Raw genomic sequence first — 13,998 nt, forward strand, 5'->3', positions numbered from 1 at the left:
TCTAACTCAATTTGTTTATTAAGAAGTGCTTTATGTTTTCAGTGTGGGGAACTTCACAACCGTTTCATTATTTTTATAATTCTTTGCTTCTTTGAACTAAAGACAGTACAGTATTTCCACACCAATCTATGAATTCACACTCATTACATTTCCTTCCATTACATGAGCAAACACGCTGTTTTGGCTGAAGTGCTCCAGCGCAGCCAGCTTAATTTATTCTCTCCATAGGGAGGGTAGCGTAGGCCATTCAGCTTCTCTAAAGCCCAACCACGTATCATGCAGGCACGCCGGTGGCTGAAGGTTTCAAAGCCCCAGCGACCATGGTAAGATCCCCAGCCACTTGCCCCTAAAAAGTATAGGAGAGGTAAAAAATATTGTCATAATAACAACACATCACATTTGCCTGATTTAAATCGCCCCTTTAGTCCGGGGTAATGGCTCAACTTTAACTCTTGGTAGAGAGCAACTAAAAATTAAGATAAAAAAAGCGGACAGGTCTTCAATAACATGCTATTCACAGCAAATGTAAATACAGTGTCCCCCCGCTACTTCGCGGTTCAGCTATCACGGACTCAGAGCTTCGCGTATTTTTTTTGGGAAAAAAAAATACAAATATTACATTGAAACAGTATATTTTACAGGTTTTTTTGTTATAACATGAATTTCACTCTCTCTACCCGTATTCTATATGGTGTACTGTATACAGGGGGTAGAATCTTTTTTTGGGAATTAAATTCAAATTAAGCATTTTTGAAGGGGAATCCCTACTTCGCGGAAATGCACTTATCGCGAGTGGTCCCGGTCCCCATTAATGGCGATAAGCGAGGGAACACTATACTCAAAGCAAACAAGAACATGAATAAACTGCTACAGTTAAGGTTGGCAACTCATTGAATTTTTTTACACCAATTGGTACAGATGATTGACTCAATCATTGTCTCACATTAGTTCTTGTAGTTTTTTTTAATGTGATAAGTTATTTTCTTTCTACTAAATTTTACTTAAACTTGAGTTAATTAAGGGAGTGAGTAATATAACTGTTAGGGTTAGTGTAGGTTTTAGTTGGTTTGTTTGCTTTTTGCCTCATGTCCCCCTCCGGGCTTCCCTTCCTCTCGTGAACAGCTGCGTGTATTTTGTAATCAACCTCGTGTGTTTGTTAGTTTTTGTCAGATCGTCTACCTTGTTTGATTCATGTCAAGTTTCCATGCCAAGTTCCTCGTTACAACCATGTCTTTCCATGTCAGGTTTGATTTTGTTATTTGATGCCAAGTCCTTGTTATTTTTACTGAAGATTCTTGCCTCTGAATGATTAAAGTTTTGTGAAAGCACTCCTTCCAAGCCCTTGACTGCTTCCCTGCATTTGAGACTAACTACGATGCTATTTGTTGGGTTTATTCTGTATTACTATTATAAATATATGTGTAGTAATTCATTTCTTTGTTAAATCATTAAAAGTCTTTCTATTGTTCGGCTCGTGGTCATAAACTGCCGCCTAGTCAACGCTCACATGGACTTATCGAAGGCAAAGAGACGCCGAGGTCTAACAGCAGATACGGATATCTGCCACTTCCATAACACTCGGGACACTTCGGGCTTCTTTATGTAATTGTTATATGATTGTTAGGTCAAATTAAGGCGTGATTGTTTTATCCCAAATGCCTTAAAGCCCTAAGCAAAATACTATTCGAGAGGATACTTTTGAAGATCTCCTCCCTTAAGGTTTCTTATCTGTGATCCAATCTATTTAATTAAATGTCAATAATTGAATAAGATGTCTGCCTGCAGTTATTGAAAATTACAAAGGGTAATTATTAATGAACCTATCACTATGATAACATAACAATAACCCTGTGTCTTTCATTCATTCATCTTCCATACTGCCCATCCACGAAAGTGTTGCGGGGGGGGGGGGGGGGGGGGGTTTGCCTGGAGCCTAACCCAAATTTCTTCAGGCAAAAGGCAGACTACACCCTAGACTGGTCACCAGTCAGTTGTCACTCACACTGCCACCAAGAGGGAATCAAACCCAGACTGCCCGCACCAAAGTCAGGCGGAAGAACCACTGCACCATTGGTTGACATAACCATGTCTAAAAACAATATGTAATTTTAATACAAACTTTAAAAAAAACTGCCTAATTTAACAACGTATCGTAGAACCCTTACAGTCCTTATTGCTGTAGAGTATGGAATGTATTCTTGTGCTTTTTATGATATCAATTGGTTTATTTAGTGTAGTCACTAGAATAGAATTTTGCATAGCCTAGGGCAGGTCTCAAACTCAATTTACCTGAGGGCCGCAAGAGGCAGAGTCTGGGTGAGACTGGGCCGCATCAGGATTTCCACAAGAAAAGCGCTGATAAAACATTCCAACGTTATCAAATATCTTTATTTTTTAACAAAAAATAATGAATTAAATAAATTAACTTAAAGATGAATAAAGATAAATCAATAAGTAATAAAAACAATAAAATAATAATGAGAATACAGTAGATATACAGTGGCTGGCTAAGTAGAGAAAACTAATTATTTTTATTCCGTTTCAAATGTCTGTATTAACAGCTCTTTAAATTTTAACTTTCTGAACTTTACTTCTTGCTGCTAGAGACCTGGCTTGAACATTCAGGAAAGTTCAGGGAAGCTGGTGGTCAACTCTCTCAAAAATTGTCCAAGCTTGTCTGCTTCTCCACTCACCTCCCTGAACTTGGCTTTGAGTGCGGAGTTGCACTGCAGGTCAATGAGCTCCATTTGAAGCTCAGGAGGGGCATCTTGCACATCAAATGAGAAGGGGTCCGCAATCATTTGAAATGTGGCTTTGTGTGTCTTGAAGTCTGCAAATCTGTGATCAAATTCCTCCTGCAACTTCGAAATGGCCTCCACATATTTCTCACCACTGAATGGTGTGCCTGCATCCACAAGAGCCTTGCGTGCTGGGAAATGGAAAAGGTTTGCCTGAGGGAGCTGGGCTTTCCATAACAAAAGTTTAAAAGTTTAGTGCAGAATGCTCTCACGTTGTCATAGGCAGCACTGACAAGTTGTCCCTGGCCTTGTAGCTTCTTGTTCAGTATATTAAGCTCATGTGTGATGTCAACAAGAAAAGTTGAGTCCATGAGCCATTTGGGATCACTTAGCACAGGAACAGCAACCCCGTCTATCTCCATGAAGTATTTTACTTCTGCTCTCAACTCAAAAAATCGCTTTAACACATTTCCCCTGCTGAGCCAACGTACCTCAGTGAAGTAGAGCACATCCCCATATTCAGATTCCATTTCCTCCAAAAAAGCACAAAACCCATACCTGTCAACCTCGAACCATTTGTGATCTTACCAAATTTTGTTTTCGCCCTTACATATATGTATAAATACATGGAAAATCTTACCACTTTACTTTTTTGTAAAAAATCACGAACAACAAGTAGAAAATGAAAGTAAACATAAACAAGGGAACAGGAAACGGAAATCACATGGTGAAAGTGTTACAAAACGAAATGTTTATCATGATCTTTTTTTTTTAGCCAATCAGAGGCGCCGGTACATATATCACTTGGCAGACATGCGTTTCCGGGAAGAAACAATGGCGGATGGTGAAAAATGGCTAGAAAGTGCCTTAATTTATTTTTTTTTCTCAAAATCACCGTTTAGCGTACCATTTTCATGTGTACAGCGTACCAATATAAAAATGGGCTTTCAGTTGTACCAATTACGGCGAGAACGTACCAGTTGACAGGTATGAAAACCTATGCTTTAAGCCCCTGGATCTGATTTGGTTGATGGATTTCACAACGACAGACATCACATTGTCAAACTTCAGGCATCTGCTGCAAAGGGCCTGCTGATGCAGTGCAGAGCTATGGCCTCCCCCACACCCTCCTCTTCCAGTTTTTTTAACAAATGCTACCAGTCAATTCTTCCTCCCAATCATTGATGGGGCTCCATCAGTTGTTATTCCAACAAAGCTCTTCCATGGCAAAGCGGCATTCTGAATGGCATCACACAGCTTGTGAAATAAATCCTTAGCGGTGGTCTGGCCATGCATTGGAATTATTGTGAGCAACTCCTCCAACACTTCAAAATTGTCATCAACACCACGGACATATATTGCGAGCTGGGCAGTGTCTGTGATGTCTGTGGTCTCATCAAGAGCCACTGAAAATACACTGAAGTTTTGCGCTTTCTCACAAAGTTGATCAGAAATGTCACTTGACAGGTCAGAAATGCGCTCTACCACGGTGTTGGCAGAAAGGCTGATATTGTTGAACTGACTTTTTTTTTCTGGACTGACAATATGTGCAGCCTGTAATATGCGCTTTTTGATAAATTCACCTCCTGTGAATGGCTTTCCTGCCTTGGCAATCAGCTCACAAACGGCGTAGCTAGCTTCGACTGTTGCATTAATTTCTTTTGTAGCCTTCTTGAAAGAATTCTGTTGCCTCAGAAGACTTGTTTTAAGACTGTCAACCTGGTTGGCTCTCTCATCTCCCATGTATTTGTCGTACTCCTCAGCATGTCTCGTAGCATAATGACATTTCAAATTGTATTCCTTGTGGACCGCAACTTTTTCAGTGCAAATGAAACATGTCTGGGTGCCCCTGTGCTCAACAAAGAAATATTGCACTCCCCACTTTTCTTGAAACTGTCTGTGCTCATCACTGACCTTTCTCTTCACGGCAGGCTTTGAAACAGGCATCTCTGGGGCTGTAATATGGGTTTAAACTAGGAATGAGTCTCGGATTGAATTTTTAACTTTCAGCCGTGCGGTTCTGTGGCGCATACGCACTTTCGAATTGACCGTTTGACTTTCAGTCGCGCGGGTCTGTGGCCCATGCGCATTTTCGATAAATGGTATGGAAAATAAATTACTGAATAAAGTATTTTCTTCAACACCTACCTACACCTCCAAATGGTAGTCCCGGCAATGTAATGTGGATCATTCCATCATTTGCGCAAAACCCCCCACTGGTCGTTTTTTCCATCACTGTGTTTATTATCTGAAAACAGGGGATTCGCAAAGTGAGTGTACAAGACAAGAAGTCTACAATCCTAAGATTACAGTGATGATGCCTTACAGAGGTTTCGTTTGAAAAAACGTAGAGAGCCAATGGCTTGTCCTTGTCGTTGACAAGGTCAATTGCTTTCTCCAGAGTGTCAACTGCCAGAATGGGAAGAATAGGGCCAAAAATCTCATTCTTCATTAGTATATCATCTTCGGCAACATCCACCACGGTGGGAGCTAGGGAGAATTATACATAATTATAGCATTGAATTATTTTCTTCACATTAACCAAATACATATTCTACATCAAAGATTAAGTAATAATGAGATCTGAATTAAAATTTGACAAATGCATATTTACATATATATATATATATATATATATATATATATATATATATATATATATATATATATATATATATATATATATATATATATATATATATATATATATATATATATATATATATATATATATATATATATATATATATATATATATATATATATATATATATATATATATATATATATATATATATATATATATATATATATATATATATATATATATATATATATATATATATATATATATATATATAATATATATATATATATATATGTCACCCTTGTAAACTCAAGTCTGTCGGAGTCCATAAATAAGGTGGCTGAATGTAATATGGCTGCAGGTGTGCTAAACATGGGACCACTCCTGGTGAAGTGTAAGCAGGTAAGAGCTGGTGTGGTGGCTGGATGGTGTAGCAGGAGGGGACACCCAGGTGATTCTAGGTCATGCGTCGTGGAGGATGTCTCTCCTTTCTTGGCGGCTTGTAAGTCAACACATCAGGTTCAATCACAGAGGTTAGCTGAAAGGTGTCTGACAAGTGATCAGCATGAGGATCTTTAACAACCAGGTTTGTTCCCTCATCAGGCAAGTCCTACACAGTTTGACCAGGCTCCTCCTGCTAGTAATTATCTTGCGATTGTACTAGAGCGGAAGCAGGAACCTGGCTTTACATCATTTCATAGCAGCTGTGTTCAATTGATTGATTACATCCTGAGTTATTTAAGTGCGACAGAAGTGTTAGTCACAGTCTTCCTGCATGCCACGCTGACATAGCCTACGGCGCTACATGGTATATTTTCTACATGCTTCATTTCTGTTACTTTTGGGAGATTCAAGCCCTTGTTGTTTTTGAAACTTTATTTGAATTATTAAAACCAATCCACCATGAGAACAGACAATCTCGATCTATCCAGCGTCCCTGCGAATGGGTTCAATTTCCCCCGGTCGCGCCGTGTTCGCACGTAACAGATCGATCCGACCACATGGACCCAGCGGGACACCACTAACGCTCGCGCCGACGCCAACAATTCATCGCCCATGCTACCTGATGTCAAGCTCCAGCCGATCTTTCTCTCAATGGAGGGACTCTGATTATTCTGAAGATGAGGACGGCGGTGAGCTGATTGATTTCTTTGCCGGATTTTCTGACTTGGACAGTGATTTTCTAGACCAATTCGGGCCCCGATACGCTCCACCGTAGGAAGATGACCTCTACTTTTTCTGATTATTCCAACCCGGATTACCCCGACTAGCATCTGCATGGTCAGCTACCCACCTACAATGGGCCACTACGTGGCGGTGGGGTTGCTGTGACCTCATCCTGGAGGAGAGGACGAGCGCCGCGCCGCAGGGCGAAGCGGAAGGAGGGCCTGGACACTCGAGCCCCTGAGTTACTCGCTCGACCTCATCTCATCCAAAATCCTCGCTCAACCTCGCACGTCTAGCTGCCTTGCCCGACCACGCCACTCCAAGCTTCCCAAATTCCTGTGTCGAAGCCACGCAAGGAACTCCCGTTGCCACTGGGGCCGCCAGTCGCACCCATGCCAAAGCCACGAACAAGGCTTCCGGTGCCAGCTGGTCTGCCTAGCTCGGGTCCGCCTAGTTCCTGTCCGCCAAGCTCCTGTTCGCCAAGCTCCTGTCCGCCAAGCTCCGGTCCGCCAAGCTCCTGTCCGCCAAGCTCCTGTCCGCCAAGCTCCGTTCCGCCAAGCTCCGTTCCGCCAAGCTCCGTTCGGCCAAGCTCCGTTCCGCTAAGCTCCGTTCGGCCAAGCTCCGTTCGGCCAAGCTCCGTTCGGCCAAGCTCCGTTCGGCCAAGCTCCGTTCCGCCAAGCTCCGTTCGGCCAAGCTCCGTTCGGCCAAGCTCCGTTCCGCCAAGCTCCGTTCCGCCAAGCTCCGTTCCGCCAAGCTCCGTTCCGCCAAGCTCCGTTCCGCCAAGCTCCGTTCCGCCAAGCTCCATTCCGACAAGCTCCGTTCCGCCAAGCTCCGTTCCGCCAAGCTCCGTTCCGCCAAGCTCCGTTCCGCCAAGCTCCGTTCCGCCAAGCTCCGTTCCGCCAAGCTCCGTTCCGCCAAGCTCCGCTCCGCCAAGCTCCGTTCCGCCAAGCTCCGTTCCGCCAAGCTCCGTTCCGCCAAGCTCCGTTCCGCCAAGCTCCGTTCCGCCAAGCTCCGTTCCGCCAAGCTCCGTTCCGCCAAGCTCCGTTCCGCCAAGCTCCGTTCCAAAAAGGTCCGTTCCGCCAAGCTCCGTTCCGCCAAGCTCCGTTCCGCCAAGCTCCGTTCCGCCAAGCTTCGTTCCGCCAAGCTCTTGTTTGCCTGGAAGCGGCTGCAATGCTCCGGCACCCCTGGATGAGGGGACCGGTGATGGAGAGAGCGACGCTCCGGTGCCCCTGCACGAGGGGACCAGCGACGGCGAGAGCGATGCTCGGGGGCCCCTGCACGAGGGGGTCGGCAACGGCAAGAGCAATGCTCCGGCACTCCTGGACGAGGGAGTTGGTGGCCCACCAAGCAACCAGGTTAAAGTGCCCGACGACCGTTCTAAGATTCTGGTGTCTCTTTAGGGCAGGGGGCTTGGCCAGCACTTAGAGGACCAGCGGGGCCTCGTCATTGGCCGGCACGGACACCCGCCAGACCGACCACTGCCTCGTCTCGTTTCTTTTTCTGGCCTGACTTCATGAAGTGGCAGATCAGTTCCCATTCGTCTCACCGCTGTGTGAGCCGTATCTTCCCAGAGGTCACTGAGTTTTCCAGGTCCTCCTCTTGGTGTCCGGTTATTTTAGCAGAATGTGCTCTCCTAGTTGTAGCACTGAGCTCCTCACTTTTGTGTCATAGTGTCTTTTACCCTGTTTACAATGGCGTATGCCTCCTATATACCCCGTCTTCATTTTGCCACTTAGTCCTGCTGACCTTTTGTATCTGACTTGCTGCAGTCCTAAGCATATCAACTGGAAGCCTCTGTGATCTCCCAAAAAGCAGGTGAAATTGTGAATAACCTGTCATATCACAATGGGTACAGTTGCATGCATTCACAAGCTTGTTCAAAGACTCATTCCAATTTGATTTCTGTGTCTCTGTCATCTTTCTGAGCTTCTGTAGCAATGTCCTGTTCATTCGTTCAGCCTGACCATTCTCCATCGGGTGATAAGGTGTTATCTTGGATCCAGCCATGCCACTAAGTCTCTTCAACTGTGCAGACAACTGATTTTCAAATTCTCCCCCCTTATCATGGTTGATACGTGAGTGGAACTCAAACTTCAAGGCACAGTCATTGAAGATGAGGTTTGCAGCAGTCTTTCCTGAGTAGGAGGATGTGGCATATCCTTGGACAAAAAATATAAAGTGATCTACAATGACGATGATATATTCATGTCCGCCTTTGCGTCGATCAAGACGAAGGAAGTCAATAGATACCAACTCAAAGGGCTTTGTTGTCACAATATTTGTCAATGGAGCTCTCTGTTCAAGGCATGGTTTTGTTTTGTTTTAGACAAGGGCAGGTCTTAGTCATATAATTTTCAATATCAGAATGCAGATATGGCCAGAAGAAGCAATCACCCCAAGGGACACTGTGCAGTCGACATCCTGGTGCCTCGTGCTATTATGCAACTCTATCATTACTTAACTTACTCGATATTGCTCTGGTAGGACAAACTGTTTTCGGGTTGTGGTGCTTCTTTACAGAATCCAGTCACTGCCTGTCATCAGTTTGTCCCTCTCCCTGCGCAAACATATTGTATTTGGGCCGAGTGACTTCAACTGTGGCTTACAACCTGACAGTTGATAGTTCAACACACGACGAATGAACAGGTCAATTTTTTGTGACTTTAACTGTGGCTTACAACCTGACAGTTGATAGTACAACACACGACGAATGAACAGGTCAAATTTTTGTTTTTTCCTTACCTCTTCTTTTGGTATGGGGGTGATTGATGCAGCGGCTGTCCCATCTGCATCTAATACTGAACAACATATAGGTTGGGAAGGCAGAGTCTAAGGGGACATTTCTTGTACCTCAACTGCTTAGGTTGTGGCAACAATGGCATCAGGTGGTAGTTCCTCACAACATTCTTACCTCTTCTTTTATATGGGGTGATTGATGCAGCAGCTGTCCCATCCCCATCTAATACTGAACAACATATAGGTAGGGAAGGCAGAGTCAAGGGGGACATTTCTTGTACCTCAACTGCTTGGATTGTGACTAAACATGTAGTGGCATCCTTGACAAAGAATCAGCGTCAATGTTCTCTTCTCTGCCCTATATTTTATTGTAAAGTAGAAATCTGCCAGTTCTGCGACTTACCCGGAAGTGGTTGAAACCAGTTTTGCAGTTGATAGAATGTACTCAAGCGGGTGTTTGTCACTATACACAGTGAATGTTGGGGCATAGTACAAATAAGCACCAAATTTGTCAGCGTTTGTCCATTTTAAAATTCCAGCTTACCAGCATGTAGGTGAAAATTCTTCTCAGCTGTTGTCAATGTGCGAGAGTCATAGGCAATGACTCTAATTTTGCCATTCTGTTTCTGACACAACACTGCACCTAAACATTGGTTTGAGGCATCAGTATGTACAATGAATGGCTCAGTGAAATCTGGGAACCCTAATACTGGTGGATGGAGCAGGCAGTCAATCAGTTGTTCAAGCACCTGCTGGTGCTGGTCAGTTCATATGGCTGGCTTGTTTAAGGGAAGGACATGTCTTGGTTTCTTTGTCTTTGTTTTGTGTGGGTTGTCTTGGGCATTACTCTGGTATGTTTTGAAGGTCAAGACAACTTGCTCTTCTGGAAAAGTCATTGATATATTGTCTTTATTCAGTCAGTAAACCAATCATCTTTCTGAGTTGACCATCAGTGTGTGGTTTGATGTCCTTCAGCGATCAAACCGCTTCAAAATCTGCCTTCTGCAGGAACTATCCTGCCCATGTAGAGGAGCATTAGCTTTGAAAACACCACACTTGCTGGGTTCTAGTTTGATCCCATACCTTCTGAGGTGCATAAGTACTTTCCTCACATTGTCTACACGCCCCTAAAGAGTCTTACTGAAAGCCAGCGTATCATACAAATGAGGGATGCAGATGTTATTTCGAAGTCCTTCAAGACATTCCTCCATGCAACGATTAAACGATGCAGGGGCAATCCCCATGGTGTAACAAAAGCCGCCAATGCTCAACATTCCTCAGACATAAAACCCTGATGATATGCCTTCCCCTGGTCTAGGAGGGAGATCCAGGAGTTCCTGCCTAAGCTGTCCATGATGTCTTAGACTCAAGGGATAGGCTGTCGATGGGGATGTGTCATTCTATTTAGGTCTCTATAGTCTATGCACAACCAAAGAGGTCCATATTTTTTTCTGACACACGTTGTGCTATGAAGTCATGGAGGTAACCCTTCGTCTCGTACAATGCTCAGGGTATTGTATGAACGCTTGAGTGTGAACTCAGCCAATATCATTGTTTGAGATTGAGACGGAGTGACACTCTTCTCTCAGCCTTCTTTTACTAACTGTCTCTGGTCCTGTGTCAGTTGACGTCTACTGGTGGGTCACATTGTTAACCTGTATTAGATGGGGTGTGAATGCTAGTGTGGTTCACTGTAATTGGTGCCGGGGCTGATTCAGAAATCTCAGCGAGAAGTACAGTCGAGATATTTTGTACTGTACAAATCACAATCTAACAGACCGGATGTTTCGTCGACAGACACTTGGTCGACGGACACTTGGTCGACAGGCACTTGGTCGACAGGCACTTGGTCGACAGGCACTTTGTCCCCGGACGTTTCGCCGAACGAACGTTTGGTCGGCGGACAGTTCGTCGACCCGACATTTGATCAAACTGACTTTTGGTCGAACGTACAATTTGTCGCCAATGTCAGAGCATTAATATCTAATATCAAATATCAAAATTATCAATAAGTTGCGTATAATTGGCGTGTGTGTAAACTTTTTCAATTCAAGTGTTCCTGGAAACGTCCTGTTCTCGTATGTGTATGGACAAACTTACCTCGCATTGTTGTCATGTCCCAAAACCTCTGTTAAAGTGGTTGGATCCGAACTTCCACGTAAGCCTCTGATACTACACTGAATTATATTATTTTTAACGCTCATAGAGCATTCATTTAACACATCGGCTGCCATTGACAGCGGTAGACGTCCGATTCATGTTGACTTTGACTTTTTGTGCATAATTTGTAAGTTCTACTGTTTTAATAAAAACACCATCTGTGATTTTGCTTTGTCTTCTTTTTGATTTTTTTCTAATAAAATAATTTCATTTATTGACTTTTATTTTAATGTTAAAGTTCTGAGCTAAAAGTATACTAAGACGTGTTTGATAAAAATGACCATATAAAGTATTTAACACCTTGCTGTATTGCAAGTTCTCTCACTTAGAAAATGAGAGAATGAAGGTTTGTCGGACATCTATCGCTGTCAATGGCAGCTGATGGGTTAAATGCGTGCTCTATAAGGGTTGAAAATAATATAATTCAGTGTATCAGAGGCTTACGTGGAAGTTCTGATCCAACCACTTTAACACAGGTGTTGGGACATGACAACAATAATAACATAAAATGTGGGGTGGGCGCGGGCGAGGCAAGTTTGTCTATACACACATGAGAACAGGACGTTTCCAGGAACACATAAATTGAAACATGTACACATAGGGCAATAATATGCAACTTATTGATAATTTTGATATTAGATATTTAGATACTAATGCTCTGACATTGTCAATGCAATGACAAACTCTCTCTCTCTCATGATTATAATTTTGAGAGCTAGAGATTACCTGGTTGATAGCTTCCAACAGTAATCTCTCTTACACTGACCAAAGTGTCATTGAACTCAAAACCATTTTTTGGGTGAAAAAGCATGATCATTTCATCTTTAAAAGGTTGGGCAGCTACACGACTACACGAATAATGCTGTTGCTTTTGATGCTAATACCTTGTCTTTCTTTGTTCTCACTACATACTGGCCAATCTGTTCTGCACTGACGGCCTGTATAAAAGTTCTCACCTCTTTTCTTTTGAGAATTGGGAGCAATGTACTGTTGATGCATTTCAGTCTGTGTCGGGGTGTGGTCAATAACATTATAATCAATAATGGGAATAGGTGACACCCTCTTGTCACAAGCATTGGGATGATTAATTATTTTGTTCTGTCCAGCTCTGAGACAAAATGAAAGGTTGTCTCAACTCACCCAATATAAGGTTTCTTGGTCCCCTTTGCTACAGTCAATGTCAGATCATCAGGTGTTTCTAAAATTTCTGAGACATTTCTCAGTTACACAATAGGTAAATATTCGTCTTTCCACCTTTCGTCAATAAGTGAGACTTGAGAACCCCTGTCCCATAATGCCGAACATAACACTAAACAAGACACTGCCTTCCAACTAGGGAGGTAACTTTATGGTGATGACCTATTGGGACATGGGGCGGCAGATTGAGTGTACCTTCGTCTTTGCTAGGAGGAACCCCACAGTAACCATCAGTTGGTAGGTAAGTGCAATTGTGCTTGTGTTCCGTCCATTGCTGTTTTTGGCAAGGTGCTGAACAACGCAATGTATCTTTGCAGGGTGGGCATTATATTAGCCTTCCCAGTGAATCTCCACTGCCACAATGTGTGTATAGTTGGGACTTTTTGTTATGATCACGTTGCGTAGCACGACGCAACCGAGGGAAAGTTTACCCAGATGTGGAGACGCCAAAGGAAAAGGGAGGTCGTTCCGTTGCATTTGATTCCATGGTTTAATTAACTGGCAAAAACGTAACAAAAACTACTTGGGCTTGAAACACCTAACCCTGGTTGCTTGGAAAGTCACCAACTCCCTCTTACCGGGGTGCCGGAGCATTGCTGCTCTCGACGTCGTTGGCCCCGTCCTCCAGGGGCGCCGGCGCATTGCCACTCTCGACGCCGCCGGCCACGTCTTCCAGGGGCGCCGGCGCATTGTCGCTCTCGACGTCGCTGGCCCTGTAATCCAGGGGCACCGGAGCATTGCCGCCGCTTCTGGGCAGGCAGGAGCTGGGCGGGCGGGAGCTGGGTGGGCGGGAACTGGGCGGGCAGGCGCTGGGCAGAGCGGTGCTTGGGAGAGCGGTGCTTGGGAGAGAGGTGCTTGGGAGAGCGGTGCTTGGGAGAGCGGTGCTTGGGAGAGCAGAGCTTGGCAGAGTGGTGCTTGGCAGAGCGGTGCTAGGAAGGTCGTCCATCAACGGAAGCCTGGTTCCTGGCTTCGGCATGGGTGCGACTGGCGGCCCCAGTGTCAACGGGAATACTTTGCGTGGCTTAGGCACGGGAGCTTGGGGCACTTGGAACGGCGAGGTCGGCCGAGTATCTTGGGGAAACTGGAACGGCGAGGTCGGACAAGTATCTTGGGGCAACTGGAATGGCGAGGTCGGCCAGTTATCTTGGGGCAACTGGAACGGCGAGGATGGCCGAGTATCTTGGGGCAAGTATCTTGGGGCGAGGTCGGGCGAGGAGCTTGGACGGGCGAGGTCGGGCGAGGAGCTTGGACAGGGGTTCGAGTGCGGATCTAACTCTCCTACCAGCCGAGACTCCTCTGCTGCAATGATGTCCCTGAGGCCCCCACACCACGGTGTGTTCATTATAAAATCCCTAAACGATTTTGAGGTGTGTCTCATACACTCCAAGCTGGGTCCGAATTCAGTGAGCAGGT

The 13,998-nt window shown here is 44.5% G+C and overlaps 1 protein-coding gene across 7 annotated transcripts in view; it reads right to left on the bottom strand.

Moving 5' to 3' along the window:
* aldh3b1 (aldehyde dehydrogenase 3 family, member B1) overlaps positions 1 to 13,998 on the bottom strand; it is a 49,143-nt gene continuing 35,145 nt past the window's right edge. For all 7 annotated transcript variants that reach the window (XM_077734716.1, XM_077734712.1, XM_077734711.1 and 4 more), the window contains 3 exons: positions 5,065 to 5,228; positions 4,887 to 4,986; positions 1 to 346 (listed from right to left, as the gene is read on the bottom strand). In XM_077734716.1, the coding sequence (XP_077590842.1) occupies positions 159 to 346; positions 4,887 to 4,986; positions 5,065 to 5,228 (452 nt within the window). In that variant the 3' untranslated portion in view covers positions 1 to 158. The remainder of the gene's footprint in view (positions 347 to 4,886; positions 4,987 to 5,064; positions 5,229 to 13,998) is intronic.

Source organism: Stigmatopora nigra, chromosome 15 (genome assembly GCF_051989575.1).
Source record: "Stigmatopora nigra isolate UIUO_SnigA chromosome 15, RoL_Snig_1.1, whole genome shotgun sequence".
NCBI classification, from domain to species: domain Eukaryota; kingdom Metazoa; phylum Chordata; class Actinopteri; order Syngnathiformes; family Syngnathidae; genus Stigmatopora; species Stigmatopora nigra.